The sequence below is a fragment of the Miscanthus floridulus genome, chromosome 7 (genome assembly GCF_019320115.1).
Source record: "Miscanthus floridulus cultivar M001 chromosome 7, ASM1932011v1, whole genome shotgun sequence".
NCBI lineage: Eukaryota > Viridiplantae > Streptophyta > Magnoliopsida > Poales > Poaceae > Miscanthus > Miscanthus floridulus.
This window is the reverse complement of record NC_089586.1, coordinates 97,891,336-97,916,020: the sequence shown is the minus strand read 5'-3', so window position 1 is coordinate 97,916,020 and position 24,685 is coordinate 97,891,336. Positions and strand designations below refer to the sequence as shown.

General features: G+C 43.6%; 4 protein-coding genes and 1 non-coding gene across 6 annotated transcripts; 3 read left to right on the top strand and 2 right to left on the bottom strand.

Annotated features, from left to right (window-relative positions):
- Positions 1-4,450: 4,450 nt before the first annotated feature.
- On the top strand, positions 4,451-6,614 carry LOC136463912 (uncharacterized protein At1g65710-like). The gene is made up of 2 exons (XM_066462883.1): positions 4,451-5,452; positions 5,540-6,614. The coding sequence occupies exons 1-2, from the start codon at positions 4,469-4,471 to the stop codon at positions 6,458-6,460; spliced, it is 1,905 nt and encodes a 634-aa protein (XP_066318980.1). The 5' UTR covers positions 4,451-4,468; the 3' UTR covers positions 6,461-6,614.
- A 650-nt stretch (positions 6,615-7,264) lies between these two features.
- On the top strand, positions 7,265-7,338 carry TRNAT-AGU (transfer RNA threonine (anticodon AGU)). Its single transcript has one exon. It is a non-coding gene; the product is annotated as a tRNA-Thr (tRNA).
- A 1,285-nt stretch (positions 7,339-8,623) lies between these two features.
- On the top strand, positions 8,624-10,192 carry LOC136463911 (uncharacterized). Its single transcript, XM_066462882.1, has 3 exons — positions 8,624-8,777; positions 8,897-9,056; positions 9,381-10,192. Exons 1-3 carry the CDS (start codon positions 8,732-8,734, stop codon positions 9,910-9,912), a joined length of 738 nt encoding a protein of 245 aa, XP_066318979.1. The 5' UTR covers positions 8,624-8,731; the 3' UTR covers positions 9,913-10,192.
- A 202-nt stretch (positions 10,193-10,394) lies between these two features.
- LOC136467391 (uncharacterized) lies at positions 10,395-12,960 on the bottom strand. 2 transcript variants are annotated; one of them, XM_066466073.1, is made up of 6 exons: positions 12,702-12,960; positions 12,539-12,609; positions 11,505-11,553; positions 11,308-11,414; positions 11,027-11,106; positions 10,395-10,899 (listed from the first exon to the last, which is right to left on the bottom strand). In XM_066466073.1, the coding sequence occupies exons 1-6, from the start codon at positions 12,748-12,750 to the stop codon at positions 10,605-10,607; spliced, it is 651 nt and encodes a 216-aa protein (XP_066322170.1). In that variant the 5' UTR covers positions 12,751-12,960; the 3' UTR covers positions 10,395-10,604. The 2 variants fall into 2 exon arrangements, with proteins under 2 accessions (XP_066322170.1, XP_066322171.1); XM_066466074.1 differs by having other exon boundaries at positions 11,505-11,590; positions 12,702-12,769.
- A 930-nt stretch (positions 12,961-13,890) lies between these two features.
- Positions 13,891-20,764, bottom strand: LOC136467390 (uncharacterized). Its single transcript, XM_066466072.1, has 6 exons — positions 20,600-20,764; positions 15,112-15,779; positions 14,916-15,020; positions 14,502-14,605; positions 14,367-14,429; positions 13,891-14,212 (listed from the first exon to the last, which is right to left on the bottom strand). Exons 2-6 carry the CDS (start codon positions 15,776-15,778, stop codon positions 14,048-14,050), a joined length of 1,104 nt encoding a protein of 367 aa, XP_066322169.1. The 5' UTR covers position 15,779; positions 20,600-20,764; the 3' UTR covers positions 13,891-14,047.
- Between the last annotated feature and the right edge of the window lie 3,921 nt (positions 20,765-24,685).

Sequence of the window (24,685 nt, the reverse complement as noted above, 5' to 3'; positions counted from 1 at the left end):
CATCTCTCGCCGTATTATCATCCTGCCTGATTTGCTGATGATGCGATGAGCTGATCACGTGAAGGTCAGGCCGTTCCGATCGGGCCGTGTTGGAGTCCGGCCGATCGGACAGAAACACCGCGCCGATAGTTTTCCACGCACGTCTTGTCCCCGGTAAATAATTTTTACGCTAATTTTATTCTGCGTCGCTCATCCCGCATGAGCTCGTTCGGCTGGCTTTAAGCCGGCCGGCTGGCTTATTCTGACACTCACAAAAGTACTGTTCATGTCCTGCTAGAACAGTATTTTTTTCTCACATCAATCAGTCGGAACAGTATTTTTCTCCGAAGCTCGCAGTTAATTAGCGCAGATAGGGCCCACCTCACCCACGTCTCTCTCATATCACGTAGCACAAACTAAAAAAAATCATAACTGTTAAACCAAACATTCAAATTAAATTCCGATTATATCATCGTGTTTCTTACAATAAATCCTTTAAAACAAGATCTCACATTGATATATTTAGATAATTTTTTATTAACGAACATTTATCTTAAGAGGAAAGAACATTTTCTTTTATCGAGTAAAGATGATGTTCTAGGTTTAGACAATATTTTTTTGAATGCCTCTCATCTGGGTACAGCTGTAGCATTTGTTCGTACACCCGCACGTCCACTCAACACACGCACACTACTCACACCACCCGTGTACAAACAAACCTATAACTACACCTAGATTTGAAGATCGCGTCCTTTTTTATATCACCGATATCCACTGATTTCGTAGGCGACGAGCACGTCACGATCCAATTGCTGCATCACGCGCGAGAGGCAGAAATCCCAGAAAAATCCTAGGCAACGGTGAGGCACGCGAGTCGATCAGGGATCAAACTTAGGTGGGCTGCTTGCACGACGACGTAGCTAGCCAACAGAGCCATGCTCGGTCCTCTTCAGAGAATAATGTTCGTCTTTGTAAGAACAATGTTCTCGGTGTAGAAGAATAGTATTCTGGTTTTAGGTTCATGAAAGCGGTATTATAATATACATAAAAATAAATAAATATATAATATAAATAAATAATAATAAAATCTAAAGTAAAGCATAAGAAAAATAATAATAATAACACGTAATAGAGAAAATTTTCAAAAAAACATTATAGGGTTACTTTTCAAATATCCTAAATATACTATAAAACATCACATATATACAAAGCGAACATCACAAAATATTACGTGAACATCACTAAATATAACACAGAACATTATATGTATAGTATGTGAACGTCACAAAATACATCATAGAACATCATAAAATATATCATAAAACATCACATGTATACTACGTGAACATCACAAAACATAAAATAATTAATTATATAAAAACAAAAAAAGAAATAAAAGAAAATAGAAAAATAGAAAAAAAGATTTTTAATTTATAAAAAATGACATAACATCTGATGTATACCACGTGAACGTAAAAAAATATGACAGAATATCGCATGTATAACACATGAACATCACAAGAAAACATAAAACATCACATGGATACTACATGAACATCACAAAAAACATCACAGAATATAACATTTTATACTACACGAACATTACAAATACATCATAGAACATCACATGTATACTACGGGAACATAAAAAACATCATAGAACATCACATGTAGAACACATGAACATCAAAAAAACCTAATTAGAACATTACATGTATACTACGTAAACATCATAGAATAGAACAACATTGTATACTACGCGAACATGGAAAAAATCATAGAACATCGCATGTATACTATATAAACATAACAAAACATGATATTATATACCACGTGAACATCGCAAACATCATAGAACATCGCATTAAGAAAGGTAAAATAGAAAATAAAAAATAAAAAATCCATAGAAAACATAAAGACAAAGGAGGAAAGGTAAAAAGAATAAAATAAAACAAACATAATACTTAATTATAGTAAAAGCAAAAAAATACAACAAGTAAAAATATAGAAAAGGAAAATATCATGAAAAATCACATGAAACGAAAAATAAAAAAGATGAAGAAAATAAATAAAAAAATAAGAAAAGGATAGAAAACAAAAAACAAATAAAAGAAACAAAAAAAATATATAAGAAAATAAAATATAAGAAAAAGAAATAGAAAAAAATAAAGAAAAATAAAAAGAAAAGAAATGAGAAGAATAAGAAAAAAAAGAAAAAAAGCAAAAGAAGAAAACAAAAAGAAATAGAAAAGAAAAAAATAAAAAAAAATGAATCCCATAAAGAAAAAAAGAAAAAAAGAAAAGAAAAAAAAGAAATAGAAAAGAAAAGAAAGAAAAAGAAAGAAAGAAATAAGAATAAGGAAACAAAAAGAAAACTACCGTATCTGCCGTCGGGCCTAAGCCTGGACGTTCGGGTTACCCGATTTTTTTGGGTCGGGTAATTCGGGTAATTTAAAATTCGGGTAATAAAAATTGCTACCCGATATTACCCCCGAAAAAACACTACCCGTAAATTCGGGTACCTGATAATTTGGGTTCGGGTTCGGGTATTACCCGATATACCCAAATTTACAGAAAACAACAAACTACACTAAATTTCAGTAGCGATCTATACATAATTTCAGCAGCAATTTGTATAGAATTTCAATAGCAATTTGTAGAGAATAATATATTACAGTCACTCATTCAAATAGAGAGAATTATATTCTAATAAAGTGATAAGTTAAATGGTTCAGCTAACAACACATGATGAATACAAAGACAAAACAAATCTTTGGGTAGTTCGGGTAGTTTGGGTACCGGGAGATATTACCCGAATTACCCAAACTAATTTCGGGTAATCAAAATCGTTATCCGAATTTGGGATCGGGTACCTCGGGTTCGGGTAATTCGGGTATTTTGCCCAGGCTTAGTCGGGCCGCGGATTCCCAAAGCTTTGCGGTTCCGATCCCCGGTCTCTTGCGGACGGGATAAACGTAGGCGGATGTATGCTGCCAATCCACACGACGGTCGACGGGAGAGCCGAGAGCGCGCGCGAATCCGACGGTGAAGCCTGTTCGCTTGCTCGTATCTAGCTTATTAGCCAACGAACAATATTTTTCTTTTACACCAAACCAGCCAACAATACTTTTAGCCATGTCTTATAAGCCAAACCAGCCCAAACGAACAGGACGGAGAAGCCGAGGATGACGCGCTGCTGATCCGCGTGCCACGCACGCACGCTTCCCCCTTCAACGGTCGACTCGGGTTCAAAAAGCATTTAGAGACGGTGAAGGGAAGAGATGGCAACGGTCAGCCCTCTGCCGTCGCAGGCAAAAGGAATCCGGTGGCATCTGCGCGCCCCGATCGCTCGTAGCCGTTGGCCGTTGTTAGGTGAGGCTTGCGCACGCACCAGCCAGCAGCCACCACCAGCTCGAGCTGGCCGGATTCAAACCAAACGTGCCTGCATTTGAATCGCGCCTAATTCCTGAGGTAGGGGCCCCGCACGAGGCAGCACGTATAAAACGCAAACAAAGGCAGTGCCTCACCTTTCTGCTGGTATGCGCGTAACTGGGTTGACCAGCCGTGGGGGCTGCAAAATTGGCCTCCATCGATCTCGCAAAGCTTCCTCGCTTGCGATTGCTTTCCCGTGCATTACCCCGACTCGATGACGATTAGCAGAGCACCGTACCAGATGAAGTTGTCACCTAGCATTCGCAAGCAGTGCACACGCGTCTCTGATGCTGCTGATGCTGGTGCAAGTGTGCAACCCCTGAACATTTTTTAAGACGAGATGATGAGATAATCAAGACCCAGGCCCCGCGATGTTTGTAACGGATAGCGTCCCCACCGAGCCGCCGGTCCAGCCCCTACGGACGTATTCCTCGTAGACCATCCACCGAGGCATCCTCCAGTCCCACCCGTTGGTTCACAGCACCGTGACCAGCCAACGTCGCTCCCGCCTCCCCACGTGCGTGCGTGCGCGCACGAGCCTCCAGGCGATCCGCCAGAGAGGATTTGAAATCCCCATCAGCATCAGCATGAGCTTTGCCTTTGCCTTTGATCATCAGGCAGGATGGCAGGTGCACGGTACGGATTACGGAGTATTAAGGCCTCGTTTAGTTCCGCCGAATTGGCGCCGGCAGGAACACTACAGTGCCATTTTGTTTTTATTTGGTAATAATTGTTCAATTGTTGATTAATTAGGCTCAAAACGTTCGTCTCGCAAAGTACAACCAAACTGTGCAATTATTTTTTGATTTCGTCAACATTTAGTACTCCATACATGATGTGACGGAAAATCTTCTTTTTGCATAGTGCCGAATTCTGGAAATTGGGGCAACTAAACAACCCCTAACACAGAGCACGACACATAATTATCTCGCTAATCGCACCTCCCCACGCGTGCTTAAATACCACCACGCCGCAGTCCAACGCACTCTTTCACTCCCAGCTCGGCAGCTCCAGCTCGCTCGCAGAGTCGCAGTCGCAGGCCGGAGCTCCTGCCACCATGGGCCTCTGCTTCAGCAAGAAGAAGCCACCGGCCAAGCCCGGAAAGATCGCCGTAGTGGTGTCCGACGACAAGACCAAGAAGCCGGCGCCGCAGCAGCAGCAGCCCAAGAGGACGGCGGGGGAGGCCTCGGCGACGGCGAACAAGGCGGCGGTGTTCGTCGTGAGGCCGGGGTCGTCGGCCAAGGACGCCGCCGCGGCGCCCGGGGAGGATCCGAAGAAGAAGCGGTCGTCGGGGTCGCAAGAGCCGGCGGCGCCGAAGCAGCTGCCGGTGGTGCTGGTGCCCTCGGCGCCGGTGCGCACCTCCAGCTGCACCAAGGAGGAGGTGGACGCGATCCTGATCCAGTGCGGCCGGCTCAGCAGGAGCTCGTCCGGGGCCGGAAGGGCGGCGTCATCCGGAGAGGAGGGAGACGGCGGCGGCGGACACCGCAGGAGGCGCTCGGGGTCCAAGCGCAGCTACGACTTCGACCAGGAGGCCAGGGACGAGGAGTGCGACTGGGACAGACAGGGCGGCGCGGCGGCCGTGTCCAGGCCGTCGCCGCACCGGGGCTCGCCGCAGCGGAAGCGGTCGGGCAGCCGGGAGAGGAGCGGCGGCGGGAGCGGGAGCCGGAGGGCCAGCCGGTCTCCCGGGAGACGCGCGGATGGCGCTGCGGCCTCTGTGGCCACGGCGGGCTCCGGCTGCGGAGACCGCACGAGGCAGCAGCCCGGGAAGATGGTGTCCGTGCCCGCGAGGGAGAAGGGGCACGCGCCGTCGCCCGCGGCCGCGTCGGGGAAGAGGTGCGCGTCTCCGAGGTCGAGCTCTCCCGCGAGGATGGCGGCGGGGAATGAGAATGCCGGGGGTGGACCGGCGGCGGGGCCGACGCCGGTGCTCAGCCGGAGCTCGTCCAGGAAGAACGAGCAGTCTCCGTACAGGCGCAACCCCATGGCCGAGCTCGACGAGAACTCTCTCCGTAACAACAGCAACCACAGTGCCAAGCCGCAGAAGGTAAAGATCAGGCAAAACTTGAATTCTACACCAGTTATTAGTGCAATTCTACCGTACCACTCGCTCAAACTTTTGCCGTGACTCCAGAAATCCACTGAGACTGCCGTCGCCGCGACGCCCAAGAAGGCTACGGGGCGTGGAAAGGAGCCGACGGCGGTGCCAAGCAGCTGCTCCGGGAAGGAAAAGCCGGAGATCACAGAGGACGCCGCCGTTGCGGTTGCGGCGTCTGAGACGAGAGCGCACTCGTCGAAGACGAACGCGACGTGCACGGTGAGCATCGTGGCCGAGAGCCTGACGATCCAAAGGCCCGGTGCGCAGCCAGGGTGCCGATCGCGGCGCGCGTCGCGCGACTTTGACCAAAACCCCGGCTCGTACACCACCCAGCTGCTCGAGGACATCCACAACTACCACCAGCAATCCACCTCCGCAGCTCCCTCCGCGGCCACGCCGGCGACGCCGTCCTTCTCGCTGCCGGCGTGCGTCGCCAAGGCCTGCTCCATCGTCGAGGCCGTGGCTGACCTCAACTCCTCGTCGTCCGAGAACCGCACCTACGAATACGAGCCTGGCCACTCCGCCGACGACAAAGGCTCCGTCAACGCGCCGGTCGGCAGCGACGACTTCGTCGAGCCGAGCGCCGCGCGCAAGCACCTGCTGCCGGTGCGGGACGTCCGCGCGGAAACCGAGCCTCAGGAGTCTGCTGGGAGCAACAGCGTCTCCGGCCACCCATGGACGCCCTCCTGGGAGCCCACCTCGGTCGAGTCCTCGGACCGGACGTGGAGCACCGGCGACGAGGTTGTCGAGCAGTCCGGCAGTCACGGCGGCCGCTGCATCCCGATGAACAGGCCCCGACAGAGCAAGCAGAGGCAGTGCCAGCTCGAGCCCAGTTGCCGGTCACGCGCCGGCTATGGAAAAGGTAACGGCCAGTACCGTGAACGCAGCGCTCATCGTGGCAGCGGCAGCGTGGCGAGCGGCCGGTCTGGTGTTCGAGTCGTCTCGGCGAATTCGTAGTTGCTAGGAATTGTAAGCTGGTGTATTTGTTCTATCTATCTAGGTGGTGGTGGTGGTGGCAAGATGGATTGCTGCTCAACGCATGTGTTTGTGTTTCTTTGTTAGCCATACATTGTTCAGATGTGATTCATGGTGTGACATTTTGCGCACCATTACATGCATGTTGGTTTGATCAGAGACCTTCACAGGGTTGTCATTTTCTTTTGTTCAGTTGCTACTTTACAGAACAGGGAGAGAAGACAGAGACCCCCCTGGTAATCACAAAGTTGTTTTTGCATTAAAAATCATGTTTTAGAACGCATAGTCCCTGATAGTATGCTAATGCAAACCAACAATTCCCTCCAGTTCGATAGTCAATCGAACTATTTCTCCTGATTGAGATTTCTATGAGGCACTCTTTGTCAAATATTGGTATAACGTTTTTTAATCTGTGTCTCCTGTGATCAGGAGGAAGGTGAGGTTTGGTCATATACATGTTCAATCAAATACATTACTCCATCCAATCCCAAAAAGAATGTAATTGTAAAGTTTAGGGAAAGTTTATAGAAAATAATATCAATGTTAATATTTCCAAATACATTTACTATAAAATATATTTTATAATTAATCTAGCGATATTTATTTGGCATAATAAAGATTAGTAGTTTGTTGAATTTGATCCAACTTGATTTCGTTACTCCTTAGGAGTTGCAACCTTTTGGGATCGAGCACTCACCTGATAATGATCATTAGATTATGCATTTGTTGTAAAAAGAAGCAGGTTAAATTATTAAAGAAACTTACATGATTCGCTCAAACACAACAGCTCTCGTAGCTCAGTTGGTTAGAGCACCCGTTTAGTAAGCGGGAGGTCTTGAGTTCGACTCTCAACGAGAGCAGTAATTGTTTTTTTTCTCCAAATTTCACATTTTATTGTCATACCCATAATAAAATCTTTCTTTCACATTTTATTGTCATACCCATAATAAAATCCAACAATTTTCATATTTCTTTGGTAGGTTTGGTGATTTTCAGGATGGATCTTGTTTTTTTTCTCCAAATTTCACATTCTATTGTCATACCCATAATAAAATCTTTCTTTCACATTTTATTGTCATACCCATAATAAAATCTAGCAATTTTCATATTTCTTTGGTAGGTTTGGTGATTTTCAGGATGGATCTTGCATTGGATTGCATAGGGATTTTTTTTTCAAATTTCACATTTTATTGTCATACCCATAATAAAATCCAGCAATTTTCATATTTCTTTGGTAGGTTTGGTGATTTTCATGATGGGTCTTGCATTGGATTGCATAGGGATTTTTCAAATCAAACATTGAGTTCGACTCTCAACGAAAGCAATATTTGTTCTTTTTTTAGATTTCATATATTTTTTTTTGTCATACCCATAATAAAATCCAGTAATTCATTTTTTTGGTAGGTTTGGTGATTTTTAGGATGGATCTTGTATTGGATTGCATAGTGTTTTTTTCAAATCAAATATATCTTATGTGTTAGATTTTTGGAATCCACTCTAAAATTTATCATGTTCATATTTTTAAAATTTTCATATATTGTCATACCTATAATAAAATCCTATTTGGGAGGTTTGGTGATTTATGTGCCTTGAACTCAACTTTGGTGATGTCTAGGATAATCTTGTATTGGATTGCATAGGATTCCAAATCAAACATCTCTGATGTGTTCAATTTTAGAATCTGCTCTAAAATCTATCATGTTTGGATGAGTACCTAGGATTATGAGATTCTTTTTATCAGATTTCCAAAATCTCCTTCAATCCAGAATGGCGTAACTTCTTTTCGGACAATAAAAATGACAACAAATCTTTTTAGATGCAATTTGGCAACAACAATCAGTCTTCTTGTGCTTCAACAAAGGCATATGAAAAGGACTACCCCTGGCGAAGTAGACTGGTTGAACTCAATGGGTCGAGCATATATATGTAAATAAATTCTTTTTTTTGTCAAGAAGCTGACATATCTTTTTTTTTTGGAATGCACAGCCCTTATTATTCTTGGTTGGGCCACGCACGGCCTCAACACCCACCCGCCGCCGCCCGCCCCTCCAGTCCCCCTTCTTGCGGCATGTTCGTTGGGGCTTATTTGGTTTGTTTTGACACACCGACTACTTTCACCTATAAACATGACCGAGCCAACAGGCTGTTCGTCTTCTCAGTCAAGCTAAAACCTTGCTATCCTCGTCCAGGCAGACAGGGCATGAAACCCTAGGGCGCCCGCCTTCCCTCCGCGATCCGCCATTGCGCTCCGCGATGCAGGCGTCCGCGCGCCTCTCCTCCTCCGCGGCCTTCAGGAAAGGTGAGAAAAGCTAGTTATCAAGCCTATTTCGCCCGCGCCTCCCGTGTCCGATCCAAGCTCTGGGTTTTGGCCCCGGCGGTGATGTGATCTTGTTTGCCTGATCTGTTCCCTCTTCCCAGTGATAGCGGGTGTCTCTAGCGCCACCACACGGTCGTGCTACCGGACCTCCCGGGGGAAGGCTCATGCGGCGCCGCTGCCTGCGCAGGAGCCACCGCCCAAGGGGCGGAAGAGGATTTCAATGCAGGAGAGGAGGGCTTTGATAGTGGAATTCGTTGAGAAGTAGGTGACTTTTTTCTCACTCGATTTTCTGGTTGTAGTTTTTTTCTTTTTGGGTCATAAGTAGCAAAGTGTGTGTAGCTTTCAGCTCATTAGCATTTCTGTTTGGCTTTTTCCCAGCCGAGTAATAGACACTTATGCTAGTTGTGCATTAAGGATTGACACTTGAGATTTAGAAATTAACAATGGAAATGTGGCACAACTCATTCAGATTTGTAGGTTTCTGATAAAGAGTGGCAATTATGTCTAGGAGTTATAAAAACCTTTTTTTTCTGGTTAGTTAGTTATTCTCGTGACTGTTAAACCATGTGTTTCTGTTTAGTGCAGTTATAGAGCTTCAAATGAAGGCAAGTTTCCTACTATAACAAATATCTGTGAGCAAATTGGAGGCAGTTTTTACACAGTGCGTCCGGTACTTCAAGAAATGGTGTATAATCATGCAAAATTACCACTGGATAATCCTAAACCAGCTCCACGTCAAGTCACAGTTGAAGTCACTGAGCACCTCATGCAAAAGGATGAAGCCAGAGTGGCTCAAAGACAAGTTTCTGAGCCATCCACGCCCAAGGATGATGCTGAAGTGGCTCACCTCATGCAAAAGGATGAAGCCAGAGTGGCTGAAAGACAAGTTTCTGTGCATTCCACGCCCAAGGATGATGCTGAAATGGCTCACCTCATGCAAAAGGATGAACCCAGAGTGGCTGAAAGACAAGTTTCTGAGCATTCCTTCCCTAAGGATGAAGGTAAGGTGTTATGCAGAGAAGACAACCCAAAGCTTGAGGAGTCCGTGAACACAGGTCTTTTGGGCAGCCTGAAATCTTTTGCTTATGGCATCAGAAACTTCTGGAAAAATATGTAAATCTGTCTTTGTTTTTTGCCGTTACCTAACACGCTTGGAGCCCCTTCGCCTTCATGGCTTCATCAATTCCTAAGACTGGACTACATTCAGAAGGCTACAGAATTGATAACTTGACCCTTTGTTAAGTGTTTGCGATACTGGATCAAATTGTAAAGTTCTTTTTATGTCACAACTAATGGTCAAGTTCCTGCTATGACCTTTGATTAAGCTAGATAGGAGTATTAACTGCCCGTGTTGTGCCCCAAGTTCACATGGTATCCAAGTGTTCGTCGTAACTTATTGTGTTTGTCAATTGTTGTGCACACATTGAACGTTGGGCGCAAATTTTATGCCTCAGCTGCTGACTTTACCCCCCTAGATCGTTGTGCTATTTAACTTAATATTTTGGATTGCTTCCCGGATAAAAGTGACATGGGAAGTGTGAGTAACTTTTCTGATAAAACAAAGCACAGATGCATTGCAGTGAAAATTTGGCGTCAACCTTCTGCGGCAACGGAATGTAAAAAACGCTTAACAGATAGGGGAGTAGCAGCTTAGCAACATTAACACAGCTTTCCATTCGATCCTGGTGCCAAACACAACCTAATAATAGTACATTGAAAAAACTAATATACAATCTACATTTTGCCGTTTGGAACGCAGACAGCTGACAGTAAATAGTCCAGTTCCCATAGGGCTCATCACATGATCAACTATTCTTCGTCCGAACTCTCGTAGGCTAAACCAAGCAAACTTCCAGCTGTGTTCTGTTGCTTCACCTCTCTTGTTTTTTCAAGCCTTGGCGCTGTGTGGTCAGGATTCACAGTCCCATGAGATGATCCCTTCTCGCCCACAAGTAGTCCCGACTGATTCTGCGATGAAGACAACTCGCTGACAGAATCTTCTTCCCCATGCTTAAGCTTATTGCTATCTGTTGGCTGTGAAGGGCTGCTAACTTTTGGTCGCTTTGGTTTGATCCCAACAATGTTCTTCAAAAGATCTTGTTGCCTGTCCATAACGCAAGCACCCAGATCATAAGAAGGAAAAGGTATTGCTCATTTTGGGATATATATATAAGGAAAAAGGTACAAGGTACTGTTGAAGGATGTAGAGGGCTGTCTTGGAGGCAGCTTACCTTATATCACTTTTAGGTTTAGGTTCAACACGAAGAGCCACAGGGACAGCAGGTGTAGAATCAGCTAAAATTGCTGCTTTGTAATGTCAGAGTTAAAGATAGCAAAGAGATAGCTTAGACCACATGTTTCTATTGCACTATTCCAACGGAAGGAAACTGAATTGTAAGGGTGTGAAAATTTTCATGCTGATGTAGAAAAGCTAACTGAACCATATTGATCAGATTGTATCCTTAACTGTATAACAGGAAAAGCAACATTATTTATGTTTAATAAGGGATATCTTAAAAGCAGCAAATGCCCGCTTCTCAGTACGACGAAGAAGACGCTCGGCATCTTCCTCGGCTTCCATTTGCTCTTTCAGGTAAAGCAAATCATCGCTGTCCAATGCTGAAGAACACAAAAGTAGCATAGACAACAAGGTTAACAAGGAACCTACAACTTTACAAGGGTCTTCCTGTAAAAGAAGCATTTGAATACCTCCTCGCCCATGAAGGTAGCCTCCCCTCTCACCAGCAACCTCTTGCATCTGTTGGTATCAACCACCGAGTAGAGAGCCAAAATCCCTGTCAGGGCATGTTATAAGAACATTGTACACTGACACCTATTCGAAATGCTTAATCATTTAATCAAGCATTCAAGAAAAAGCAAGACATCCTCGTGTGACCAAAACAAACGAAAAATGTTATTTTACCAACAAACTAGCATTAGTCTGAAGAATGCTGCTGGACTGCAGCCTAAATCTAAGGCGACCTTTAACTTTATCTTTTCACAACAAAGCCAACCCAAATGTATTTCTAGGATGCAGGTCTAAAACAGAAACATCTACAAAGCGCTTAGAAATCACAAACTGCTCAAATGCATGGATGGTTTGCTGAGAGACAACATTGTCTCTTAGATCCAAAAGAAGAAGGCCTAGGCCTTTTCTCAACTGCATAACGTCAACAAACTAACTACACTGGCAAACTACAATTTTTTGTCACAATTCAAATTGGTTCTTAACAGCCTCATTAAAATTCTGAAAGTTTGGCTCAGTAAAAACAACTTGAAGGTACTGTCATCGCGCCCCTGCCTTATCTAACTTCTCCACTGGTCCTTGTAAAAAGGAAAACAAAACGAACAATGCATGAAATCGGCTCCAACTTGGCATGTCGATTCATTCAGCAATCCAAATTGTTCATTGTGAGACTTGCACATAACTTAGTTATCAGCAGACATCAACACTAAATAGTAATTAGCTCTAAACGCATAGGATAGTCGAGAATACCACTGCCATCTCCCCCGCCCCCCCCCCCCCCCCCCCCCCCCCCCCCCCCCCCCCCCCCATCCCCTGGATGAAACATTTTTAACAGCAATAGGTAGCTAGATGGGTAATTAAAATTTCGAAATGACTCTATTGCTTAACATGCCTACATTTAACCCAGAAAAAAAAAGAGGCTAAAAACGAGCATACAGGTATGCAGTACAACAAAACAGTACGCCGGAGCAGAGGTTGCATGACGATTCGGTCTAACCTTTGCAACCATGCGCTGGAAGGTGATGTCCTCATCGTCGATCTTGTCCTTCCCTTTCCCAAACTTCCTGTCTGCGCATGCATGGAGCCAAACACCCCCCATTCAGGAACTAGAAGGAAACAGGGGCGGGTAAATCGACGAATCAGCGGAAGGAGGCGCACACCTTTGGGGTCGCTGAGATTGGTGTACTCGCGGACCTCGCGCCCGGACATGGCTGGGGCTGACGACGGGAGGACGCGAAACCCTAACCCAGGCTCGTGGCTCCGAGCGGAAGCTTCGAGACTAACCGCGCGGGGGTCTCCGGACTCCGATTGGGAGGCTGTTCTGTCTGAGGATGGATTGGAGAAGCGGAATCTGAATTCGCGTGGGTTTGCTCGAGCGGTGGACGACTCTTGAGGGCTGGGCCCTGGGGTCGAGGCCCAATTTGGATTCAGATTGATGGCCGAAGATGGGATAAGAAAAACGTTTTATTGTCAGTGTGGCAAAACCACAAAAGAAGGAAATCTGCCAGTCCAATTGATTATCAAGGAGGAATATGTTTATCTGATCTTAATAAAAGTTCAAAACCGTACAATCCGTCAGTTATTGAAAAGCATAGGCAATTTTCGATTTACTTTCATCCCTAATTGCTCAAGATAAAACATGATACTATTAACAAACATAAATATAGAACTAGGATCTATGCAAACAAATTTATGCGGACTGATGCTTCAGCCGCGAGTGTGCGACACTCATTCATTCGTATATGCAACTTTACAATCGGTTTTTTCTGTAGTCTTAATTTCTCTTCTGATTAACATAATTCCTAGCATTAAACACAGGATTTAAGATTCCTTTTAATTAAAATAAATAGATTGGACTTAGGACAAACCTAATACAACATGTAAAAAAAACATTTAGTACCCAAAAGTTAAAATGAGAGTTCTTACCTTACTGTTTTCTTCATCAAAAGCCTAAGCTTTTTATGCACTTAAAATATGAAGTAGTGCAACGCATGCCATAGCTACAAAGTATTACAAACCAAGAGAGATATTCTGTCCACGTCCATAAGTTTTCGACATCCTTATTATCATATGATATGAAGGCAAATTAGTATTTTCCTTTACCTAACTTGGATCTTCTAGCACAACTTTTCATTGCAGGTTCACAATTTTGTGGACGTTCGTATTAGAATACCCGGGATAAAGTAGTTTTCTTTTAGCTAACTAGGAATTCTGTAAGTATTGTAAGTAGATGAAGCATTAATAACCAAAAGTTTCTTGGTAGGCATAGTTAGGCCAAACCAAACAACTTTGGGCGCAAAGAGAAAATAACCCGTGAATTACTACTCCAGAATGACGGGTTATGCCAGCGCAGTACAGGAGTGTCAATCAGGCATAGATGTTCTACAGCTTCAAGATAACCCGGCAACACAGTTTAACGTAAACCGGCCAGGAAAATTTATAAGTGCAAGAATAAACAAGAGACTGTAGATTGTTTTCAATGCCGCAGCATCTGCAAGCAGAGTTTCTAGAGGCCAAGGCCGACTGTCCTGCCATCTCTCCTGCGGAGGCCTGCTATGTAATGCTTCTCCAGGTTGGTGTCGAGCTCCTCCAGCTTCTTGGCTTCTTCCGCCGAGCTCCCGGCCTTGTTCTCGACCATGTTTTCCTGAACTGGGGCACTGCTCTTCACACCCTGCGACATACCATAGCCACCAAGGCATCCTCAGACTCTAAAACCGTGTTAGTGCATTGCAGAGTAATCAGGTATATGTCTTACTGAAATGGAATATGAATAAATTTGAAAGGACTAAAATATTCAAAACTGAGCTTGGAAGAGAGGGAATTACCATGAGTTTGTTAAATTTCTCTTGGCGCTCGCGATCAGAAAACAACTCCCAACGTTTACTTGTCTGTGGCATCAGGGTTAACAAACTGAATGAAATGAAAACGAAAAAAAAGGTCATATATTCACTGAAACTTACCTCCTCCGAAGGATTACTCTTTTTGTTACCCCAAAGAAGCTTTTTCTTCTGATCAGTGGATAGGCGCCCAGTTCCAGGACCAAATGCTGCAATGTTCCTATTCACTGCCATAAAACACGAAGGGATTGTCAATGATGCAAGCCACAGCTCAAATTGTCAGGAAATATGTTTACTACTATGGCCATCTCACTGGATGCCATATGTTTCTTGTGTTATCAATTATCAGTGGCTCAGGGCAATGTTCAGAACATCAAAATCATCAAATATAATTTCCCTTTTCTTTAAACCATGCAGCATTGCTGATAGGTGAACGTGCCAACGTAAAGACAAGCACCAGAGAGAAAAAAAAATAGCTAAGGAGAATATAGGTCTTGGAGATATGACAGGAATGGACACAAAAAGTGAAATGCGTACCTAATTCAGCAGCTTTCATAGCTGCAACTTTAGCTGCATTCACACCATCTACGGTTCCTGCAGAGTTATCCAAGACTTCATTTGTGGCTGAGGATGGTTTGGTATCTGTGGAATTCCATAAATTTACGCTGCCTGAGACTGAATATAGAAAAGTATGCACAAAAAAGAGAGTACATGAATAAAAAATTCAACTAACCCCCTGGATTATCAACATTTGGCCCAGTAGAGCTGAATAAACTTTTCTTCTCCCTAGTTTCCACCAAAGCTTCTTTCTCAATTTCCTTTCCATTTCTCCTCTTCAGGACCTCGTCCTCTTTGATGGTTTCCTTGTTCTTACGAATAACCCTGTGATGATCTCTATCATCTCCATAACCTCTGTACTCTTGCTTTCTTGCATCTGTATATTTATTGTATTCTCCACCATCATTCTTTTGATAGCCACGAGGGGACTCCTGCTTTCCTTCATTTATACTCCTCTGATCTCGATTGGCAGATTTTTCTCCATATCTGCCAACATCTCGCTGGTCACCACGTGATCTACCAGATGTGCTATCATGTTTTGAGCGATCATAATAAGTATCAACCCTTGATTCCCGGTCTGACCGAGAGGCTCTTTGATGGCTTCTACCATAATCATCACCGTACTTATCATGGTACCTCCTATAGTCATCATGCCTCTTGGATTCACGTGATGTTCCATAGGAATGCTTATCAGAGTGCCTACCCGATTCATGACCTCTTCTAGCATCACATGTGTCATCTAGATCTCTTGAGTTATCCTTCCTTCCAGAAGTCTCATAATCTTTGTCACGACCTTCCTTGTATTCAACTGGGCTATGACTCCTCCTACGCTTAGAATTCATCCTACACTTCAAGAGTGTCTATCAATTGAACAGCAATTCAACAGTTTAATATATACTAGGACTTTGAAGCACATAAGTCAGTATTAACACCAAACATCATCGTTTACTGCAACATGACCAGAATGCATCACTGATTGTTACATGAAAAGTTCTGCACAAATGAATTGAAGCAATATTGGAAGAACCAAAGAGAAACAGTAGCACATAGTATTCACAGAAAGTACATGATTACACGAATCTGAAAGTTGATGAAATCGTTCATTTTACTAAATTTGGATCCGAATGCATAATATATGGATGTCGCGTCATGTCTAATGGACCTTAGGATCTTAAATAATAATAAGAGAAGCTTTGGTTACATGACTTTTGGTTGAAATGGTCGGAAAAAAACAAACATTTTTTAATGAAATGGCACTGATCAAAGAAAATGACAGTTTTTACACCCCCCCCCCCCCCCCCCCCCCGGTCCCTAAAAAATAGAAATAGCCTAAAAATCATACAACACCATTGAAACCAATTTCTAGGAACAACAACAACAAAGCCTTTAAGTCCCAAACAAGTTAGGGTAGGCTAGAGTTGAAACCCAGCAGAAGTAATCAAGGTTCAGGCACGTGAATAGCTGTTTTCCAAGCACTCCTATCTAAGGCTAAGTCTTTGGGCATATTCTATCCTTTCAAGTCTCCTTTTATTGCCTTTATCCAAGTCAACTTCGGTCTTCCTCTGCCTCTCTTCACGTTACTATCTGGCTTAGGATTCCACTACGCACCGGTGCCTCTAGAGGTCTCCGTTGGACATGTCTAAACCATCTCAACCGGTGTTGGACAAGCTTTTCTTCAATTGGTGCTACCCCTAATCTATCACGTATATCATCGTTCCGAACTCGATCCCTTCTTGTATGACCGCAAATCCAACGCAACACACACATTTCCGCGACACTTATCTGTTGAACATGTCGTCTTTTCGTAGGCCAACATTCTGCACCATACAACATAGCAGGTCTAATCGTCGTCCTATAAAACTTGCCTTTTAGCTTCTGTGGTACTCTTTTGTCACATAGTACACCAGATGCTTGGCGCCACTTCATCGACCCTGCTTTGATTCTATGGCTAACATCTTCATCAATATCCCCGTCTCTCTGTAGCATTGATCCTAAATATCGAAATGTATCCTTCCTAGGCACTACTTGACCTTCCAAACTAATATCTTTCTCCTCCCGAGTAATAGTGCCGAAGTCACATCTCATATACTCAATTTTAGTTCTACTGAGTCTAAAACCTTTGGACTCCAAAGTCTCCCGCAATAACTCCAGTTTCTGATTCACTCATGTCCGACTTTCATCAACTAGCACTACATCGTCCGCGAAAAACATACACCAAGGGATGTCCCCTTGTATGTCCCTTGTGACCTCATCCATCACTAAGGCAAACAGATAAAGGCTCAAAGCTAACCCTTGATGTAGTCCTATACTAATCGGGAAGTCATCCGTGTCTCCATCACTTGTTCGAACATTAGTCATTGTTGTACATGTCATTAATGAGCCCGACGTACTTCGTTGGGACTTTATGTTTGTCCAAAGCCCACCACATACATTCCTTGGTATTTTATCATAAGCCTTCTCCAAGTCAATAAAAACCATATGTAGGTCCTTCTTCTCCCTATACTGCTCCATAACTTGTCTTATTAAGAAAATGGCTTCCATGGTTGACCTTCCGGGCATGAAACCAAAATTGGTTCATAGAGACCCGCGTTATTGCTCTCAAGCGATGCTCGATAACTCTCTCCCATAGCTTCATAGTATGGCTTATCAACTTAATTCCCCGGTAATTAGTACAACTTTGAATATCCCCTTTATTCTTGTAGATCGGTACCAATATACTTCTCCTCCACTCGTCAGGCATCTTTTTCGATCGAAAAATATGGTTGAACAGCTTGGTTAGCCATACTATAGCTATGTCCCCGAGGCATCTCCACACCTCGATTGGGATACCATCCGGTCCCATCGTCTTACCTGCTTTCATCCTTTTCAACGCCTCTCTGACCTCAGATTCTTGGATTCCCCGCACAAAGCGCCTATTGGTGTCATCAAAAGAGTCATCCAACTGAAAGGTTGTGTCCGTATTCTCACCATTGAACAATTTGTCAAAGTACTCTTGCCATCGATGTCGGATCTCATCCTCCTTCACCAAGAGATGCTCCCTTTCATCCTTAATGCACTTAACTTGGTTGAAGTCCCTTGTCTTTCTCTCACGAACCCTAGCCATCCTATAAATGTCCTTCTCTCCTTCCTTCGTACCCAAATGTTGGTAAAGATCCTCGTACGCTCTACCCTTTGCCACACTTACAGCTCGTTTTGCAGTCTTCTTTGCCACCTTGTGCTTCTCTATGTTGTCCACACTCCTGTCATGGTACAAGCGTCTATAGCATTCTTTCTTATCCTTAATAGCCCTTTGGACTTCCTCGTTCCACCACCAAGTATCTTTAGCCTCACCTTCACTTCCTTTGGTTACTCCACACACCTCTGAGGCCACCTTCCAAATGTTGGTTGCCATCTTCTCCCACATGTTGTTTATGTCCTCTTCTTCCTTCCAAGAGCTCTCTTTGATAACCCTTTCCCTGAATACCTCTGACGTCTCCCCTTTCAGTTTCCACCACTTTGTAGGAAGTGTTTCAAATTTTGTTTTTAAACTGAATCTGAATCCAGCCTATTTAAATTCTGTTTTTTGCAGGGTGCTATTTGGAATTGAAATTCCCCCCTAAGTGATAACATCTAAACAAGCAGGAGAGTAGCAGCAGCAGCCAGCAGGGGAGCAACCATGGCACCAGTTGTGCCATTGTGCTCATGGAGCAGATCCTTGTGTTTGTGGAGGCTAACCTCACGCTGCATGTCCAGGCAAGAGAGTTCAGGCGGAAGACATTGAAGGATTCACATTAATAATCAGCAAGGATCTATAGATGTTCTAATCATTTTCCTCGCAGATTGATTCACTGCTTCTCTCCCTTGGAGAGATGGAGAGGAGCATGTAGCTGAAGGAGTCAAAACGAAAATTACAGATCTAGACATTTAGCGGGTGATGAGAAGAATCACATTATGTTGGATTAGTATACAAGTGGAATCATTCCTATCCTTCATGGCACCCAAACAACTTGACTGTGGAATTAGTTTCCAATTCTTAATTCCTAGGAACCAATCAGGGGCTTTAGTAGTAAAATCATTTAACCAATCCTCAGAGGATCAGAACATAATAGTTTACCAATAAGTGATATGTAGTTACCAATGGTTTCAAGGAAGCCTAACGTTAGAAGTTGTCACTTAGGTCCAAGGAGGAAAAGATAAAGAACCATAAGTTCATACTATAGTTCCTCTGTTCATGCACAAGCTATGAACAAGTGTAGGTTAGTGAATGAAACGGACATAAATTGCATTACATTTAACCTGAGTCCTATGGAAGAAATAAACCATGAACACATAATACTGTCAAGGAATGAAACACACAAATGACCATTAAGGGCCCTTGAGCATATCAAATATAGCATCCCACATTCCCATTGGCATGGTCTGCTGTATTTTCTTGGTCAATCAATAGGGAGCTAACAGAGTGATAGGTTTGTAACTGATTTGTTTAGGGGGCTGACAATTTGTTACCTGGAAAGGACTTTGGTGAAGCAAGCAAAGAAAGTGGAAAAACAGCATGCTGAGTACTCCCTCCGTTCCAAATTATAAGTCGCTTTGATTTTTTTGGTTCATCCATTTTGCTATGTATCTAGACATATTATTTATCTAGATGCATAGCAAAATGAATGTACCAAAAAAGTCAAAGCGACGTATAATTTGGAACGGATGGAGTAATATTTAAAATATGGAGATTAAGCACCACCAGTGTCAAATTGTGAAAAACAAAACACTTACTCTAAGCCAATGGACATGTCAGGATCTAGCGCAAATTTGTGGTGTATAGTTTCTAGCACTGATAATTTGTAGAACATTATGCAAGCTGATATATGATATTTATATTTTTGAGAGCCAACAAATTAAATAAAAAGTTTGCAGAGGTGCAGGCAGACAACTATATGGCTTCTGCAAAATACCCAAAACGACCATAGTCACAAAGTTCGCAGTCCCAGGTCAGCCGGGTCAAGAAATGTTGTAAGCTACTTGTGAAAGGGTTTTTACAAGGCGCGAAAGAGAATGTCCCCACATTCCACGGTCAAGAAGGATGCGGCTTCAACTCTGTTCCCTATGACTATGGTTACAACTTACAGCATCGTGTAAAAGTTTAAGGTGCTTTGTAAACAATTCAAGTTTTTCTCATGGGTTAAAATGCATTGATTAAGCATGCTATTTGAGTTTTTGATAAATGATGACCGATGCATAATTCCTCAATCTGCATTGCAAAACATGTCTTTTTCTATGTGGTATTTAAATCCTTGAGTGCAAACTTCGACAATTAGGGCCTGTTTGGATCAGATAGGGCTAGTTATTAGCTGAGACTAAAAATTAGCCCAGGGGGTTGGCTGACAACTAGTTGGAGGCTGGGCTAAAAAATTAGCCCTGTTCGGATGAGTTAGGGCTACAAATTAGCTAGCTAACAATTATACCTATGCATCCAAACAAGCCATTAATCAAGCAACCGCAATAAGTCAGCTAACAATGATCACCACGAACAGGGGCGGATCCAGTAAAGGGAGTAAGACACATGGGGCCCAATAATTTTTGCAAAAGCTTCGAAGTTACGAGGGTCGTCAAATAGCTAGATAGCATTAAGTTAGGGTTTCGGTGCTCAGCTTCGCACAGCATGAAGGGAAGAGAAGGGGTGGGAATACCTGGTGGGTGCTTGTCGCCGGCGAAGAGACCAACGAAAGCCTCAGCACCTGGCTTAGGGCGGCGGCGGTGGCGACGGCGGCGGCCCACCAGTCGTCGGAGAGCGAGAGGGGGGCGAGAGAGAGACGAACACGCTCGGAGGAATGCAGCGGACGGAAGGGGGGATCCTGAACCAAAAGAAACGATCTGATAGGCCACGTCTCCTCTTTCTTTCTTTTTTCGGCCGTTCGATCGTGCTCGTGCCAGCGCGCATGGCCTACTCCAGGCCTCCAGCCATACGTCGGGTGTCTTTTTTTTTTTTTGGTTATTTTTTCGTGCTCGTGAGATATTTCATTACTGCTCCCTCCGTCCCAAATTAGAGTTCGTTTGACTTTTTTATCTTAAATTTGACCGTTTGTCTTATTCAAATAAATTTATACACATATAATTAAATTTAAGTCATTCTTAAAGAATTTTTTGTTAATAAAGCAAGCCACAACAAAAGAAGTGATATTTAACATAAATTTATGAATAAGACGAGTGGTCAAACTTGGGGTTAAAAAAGTCAAACGAACTATAATTTAGAACGGATTTATACCCTGTTCGCTTGATCGTATCAACCATGCTTATCAAGTATGATATAGTGTTTTTCTCTCACAGCAAAACAGCATCAACTGGCTTATAAGCCACAGAAACGATCAAGCGAATAGGGTGTTAGTATTTGTCTGTTTAGACATCTGGCATTACAATTCATTTTCTACTTGAATCGTGTTATTCCGTGTATATTTGACTGATGGCATTGGACCCATGTGTAAATCAAAGACCATTGAATTCTCATTTGGACTACAAATATCCCTACCGCTTCCTCCTCTCCACTAGTTGATGCATGGGCTCTACAACTTTCTTCTTCAATCTCTAGCTATTCTCCACTCATCCTCGGCCACCTACACCGGCTGGGTGGAGGATGGCTTGACCAAACAACTACTCGATTCATCCTGGCGCCATAAATCAGATCAACCAAACAACATTGAGTTGTAGGTCCATAGCCTGGCTAGAGAGGGTATGACTGGCCAGATGCAATGCAGACTCATTGAGAAGAGAACTAAACATGCCCTTGTTCCCGGTGTTGATATATGGTCTGTTCGTTGGTTGGTTTCTGGATTGATAAGTTTGGTTGGTACTGGTTTGTTGCGAGAGAAAAACACTGTTGGCTGGCTGATAAGCTCTGACTGAAACCAATGAGCGAATGGTTTCTTATTAAAAAATAATTCTCTCTTTTTATTTATTTCATTTGACATCTTAATCAATCAACATACAATCATATAAGGTCTAAGGAGCATACAAAATGACATATCTACCCCTGCTTCTCTCCCTCGTATCGCTGATGCATAGGCCCACATGTCAGCTTCGTCTTAGACCTCCCACGATCACCACACAGAGAAACTCGTGCAATATCGGTCGCGCTTTTTTTATTCCTTTGCACCACAGATTGACGGATTTGTCTTCATCCTTGTGGCTGTGGTGCGGCATCTGCCTTGACGGGCCACTGCCGCAAGTGCGACCGCGCCACCGCCTTCGCGCACTACGGGCCAGAGCGGGACCTGTTCGTCGGCGACGCCAGGGTGCCGTGTCCGTTCAAGTCCTACAGCTGCGGCGCCTCCGTGGCGTACCACGCAACCGCCGCGCACCAGGACGCGTGCGCCTACGCGCCTTGCCACTACGCGGTGCCTGGGTGCCCCTTCACCACTGTGGCAGAACCTCCTAAGGAATCGGGCCCACATGCACCTATCGTTGTCTTAACAGACCTCGGATGGCGTACACGAGTTCCCAACAACTCAACAGGTCTGTCGGGTGTCCTCGGGAAACCCGAATCATCCACGATTCTCTTTTCAAATAGGATCCCAATCACAGTCATTGCAGAGTACAACCGTTTATTCAAATATATACCAGAGTAAAAGATAGCGGAAGTCTTAAGATAGTATTATTACAAACCAGTTGTTTTCAAACTTACAATACCAAAAGTGTCATACAATCATAGTAGCGGGATAATATTACATTAACTTTATTTATCATATAGACTAGTGCCTTGTCCAAAGGCCATTCAGTACTCCTCATCATCGTTGACTTCAAACACTGACATGCAGCAGGGACCAAAATAAGCCTGCGCATGCGACTCACCTGCAACAAGGGTTAACAAACCCTGAGTACAAAGGTACTCAACAAGACTAACCCGACGTAACGGGGTGTAAGACTTTAGAGATGCAGGGGTTTGGGACAAGGTAAGGATGAAACAAAATTCAAGTCCTTTGCCAAAAGCTTACTATATTTACCCTATTCTCAAATTTTACCCCTAAGTCCTTTTAATTCTTTATCTCAAACTAAATGTACATTTCCCATATTTCATTCCTTCTCATTCCATTCTTTTTCTCATATTTTAGTAATTCACCAGTCCTGTATTGCTTCTGTAATGAATCGAGTCTCCATATCCGCAGAGCACCGGCAATTCGAATTGATTCAAGTTCCAGCTAGGGATTCCTTATCACACGACATATGTAGAACTTAATCTTGCATATATCAACCTCACTACCGGATCCTCCTATACTAAGCCGTCTCCACGCCACCCGAGAGCACAGCACACCTCAAATCCGGCCATATTCTAGCCACGAGGGTACACGCTACTCCCGCCATCTCTCCACTCCCAGTGCGCGGGCATTCATCTTAGTATTGGATTAGCCGAAGTAGGCTTACCGGAGTATGTGACTAGTACTACAAAGTGTCTCGTTCAGAAGATCTACAATGAGTGGCCTTTAAGCGACATAGCCAGCAACATTACCCAACATTCAAGATAAGTTGTCCGACTAGTCTCTAGTTCATTCTACATTCTTTCTTTCTTTGGCCAGTATGCCATCTTTGATTATATCGAAACTTTTACTTTGAAAGCCTACCATAAAGCATACTAAGCAATCTACGCTTTTGTAAAAGAAAACATCTTCAAGAATGGTAAACAAGTAACAAGGTAAGTAATGCATCAAGTAGGTAACATTTGAAGTAATCAACTTAATGCAGTAAGTAACATAGGTGATAAACTTTTTAAAGTAACAAGGTAATGGCTTAATGCATAAACCGGGGTTTGCCTTCGTTGACGATTTCCGGTTCCGGATTAGTACCACAATTATCAAATCCCGTGACAACCGGGGATTCTTTCAGAACTTGCTCAACTAGAATCGTTTCGTTCTCGGGTTCTACACGAAATGATAACATATGCTTTAACATGATGATAATGTAAACATGATGCTTTCACGGTACATGAAACATAAAAACACCCGCAAATGATTTTATTTCACGGTACAGTTGCAAGCCAACAAAACCAACTTGCAATCCTACCATTAAGAACCATACATGTGACTTGACCAAATGGATCTTGGAACCCTACTAGTCACAAAACATGACCAAAACAAGACCCAACACTAATCAAACATTTAGTTGCCTTTATTTATTTTTGAATTAATTTGGAATTAAGCCCCAAAATGAACTTGTTCCAAATGACCTAAAAATTTTATGTAAGCTTCCTCATGACAAATTAGTGTACCAAAATAAATTTCATAATTTTTGGAGTTATATAGTGACTTACAAAAATCATAGAAATTGCATTTATTAATTAATGGACTGAATATTTGAACATTAAAAATTTATTCAAATTTCATGTTTCAAAATTTTAACACATACTAGATCATGTACAAAAGCTACACAAATTTTTTTAGAATTTTTGGAGCTATGATTATTTTTCTACAAATTTCCAAAGATTCAGTACTATTCACCAATTCAGAAAATAAAAACTTTCACTGTTCTTCTTCCTCACTCGCACTGACAACCTGGGCCCGCTGTCAGCGACACAGAGACAGGGCACGACGGCGCTGTTGCCAGCTCCGGCCAGCAAAACGCGTCGGCGGTGCTTCTCCGGTGAGACTGACTGTACCACCATACTCTACACCACGTCGCGAATCTAACCCAATCCTTAAAACGACAGAAGACACACGGGAGCGAGCTCCACGCCGGCCACGGCGGCTCGGGCACGGCGGCGCACGACGTAACCACGACGACGTTGTAGT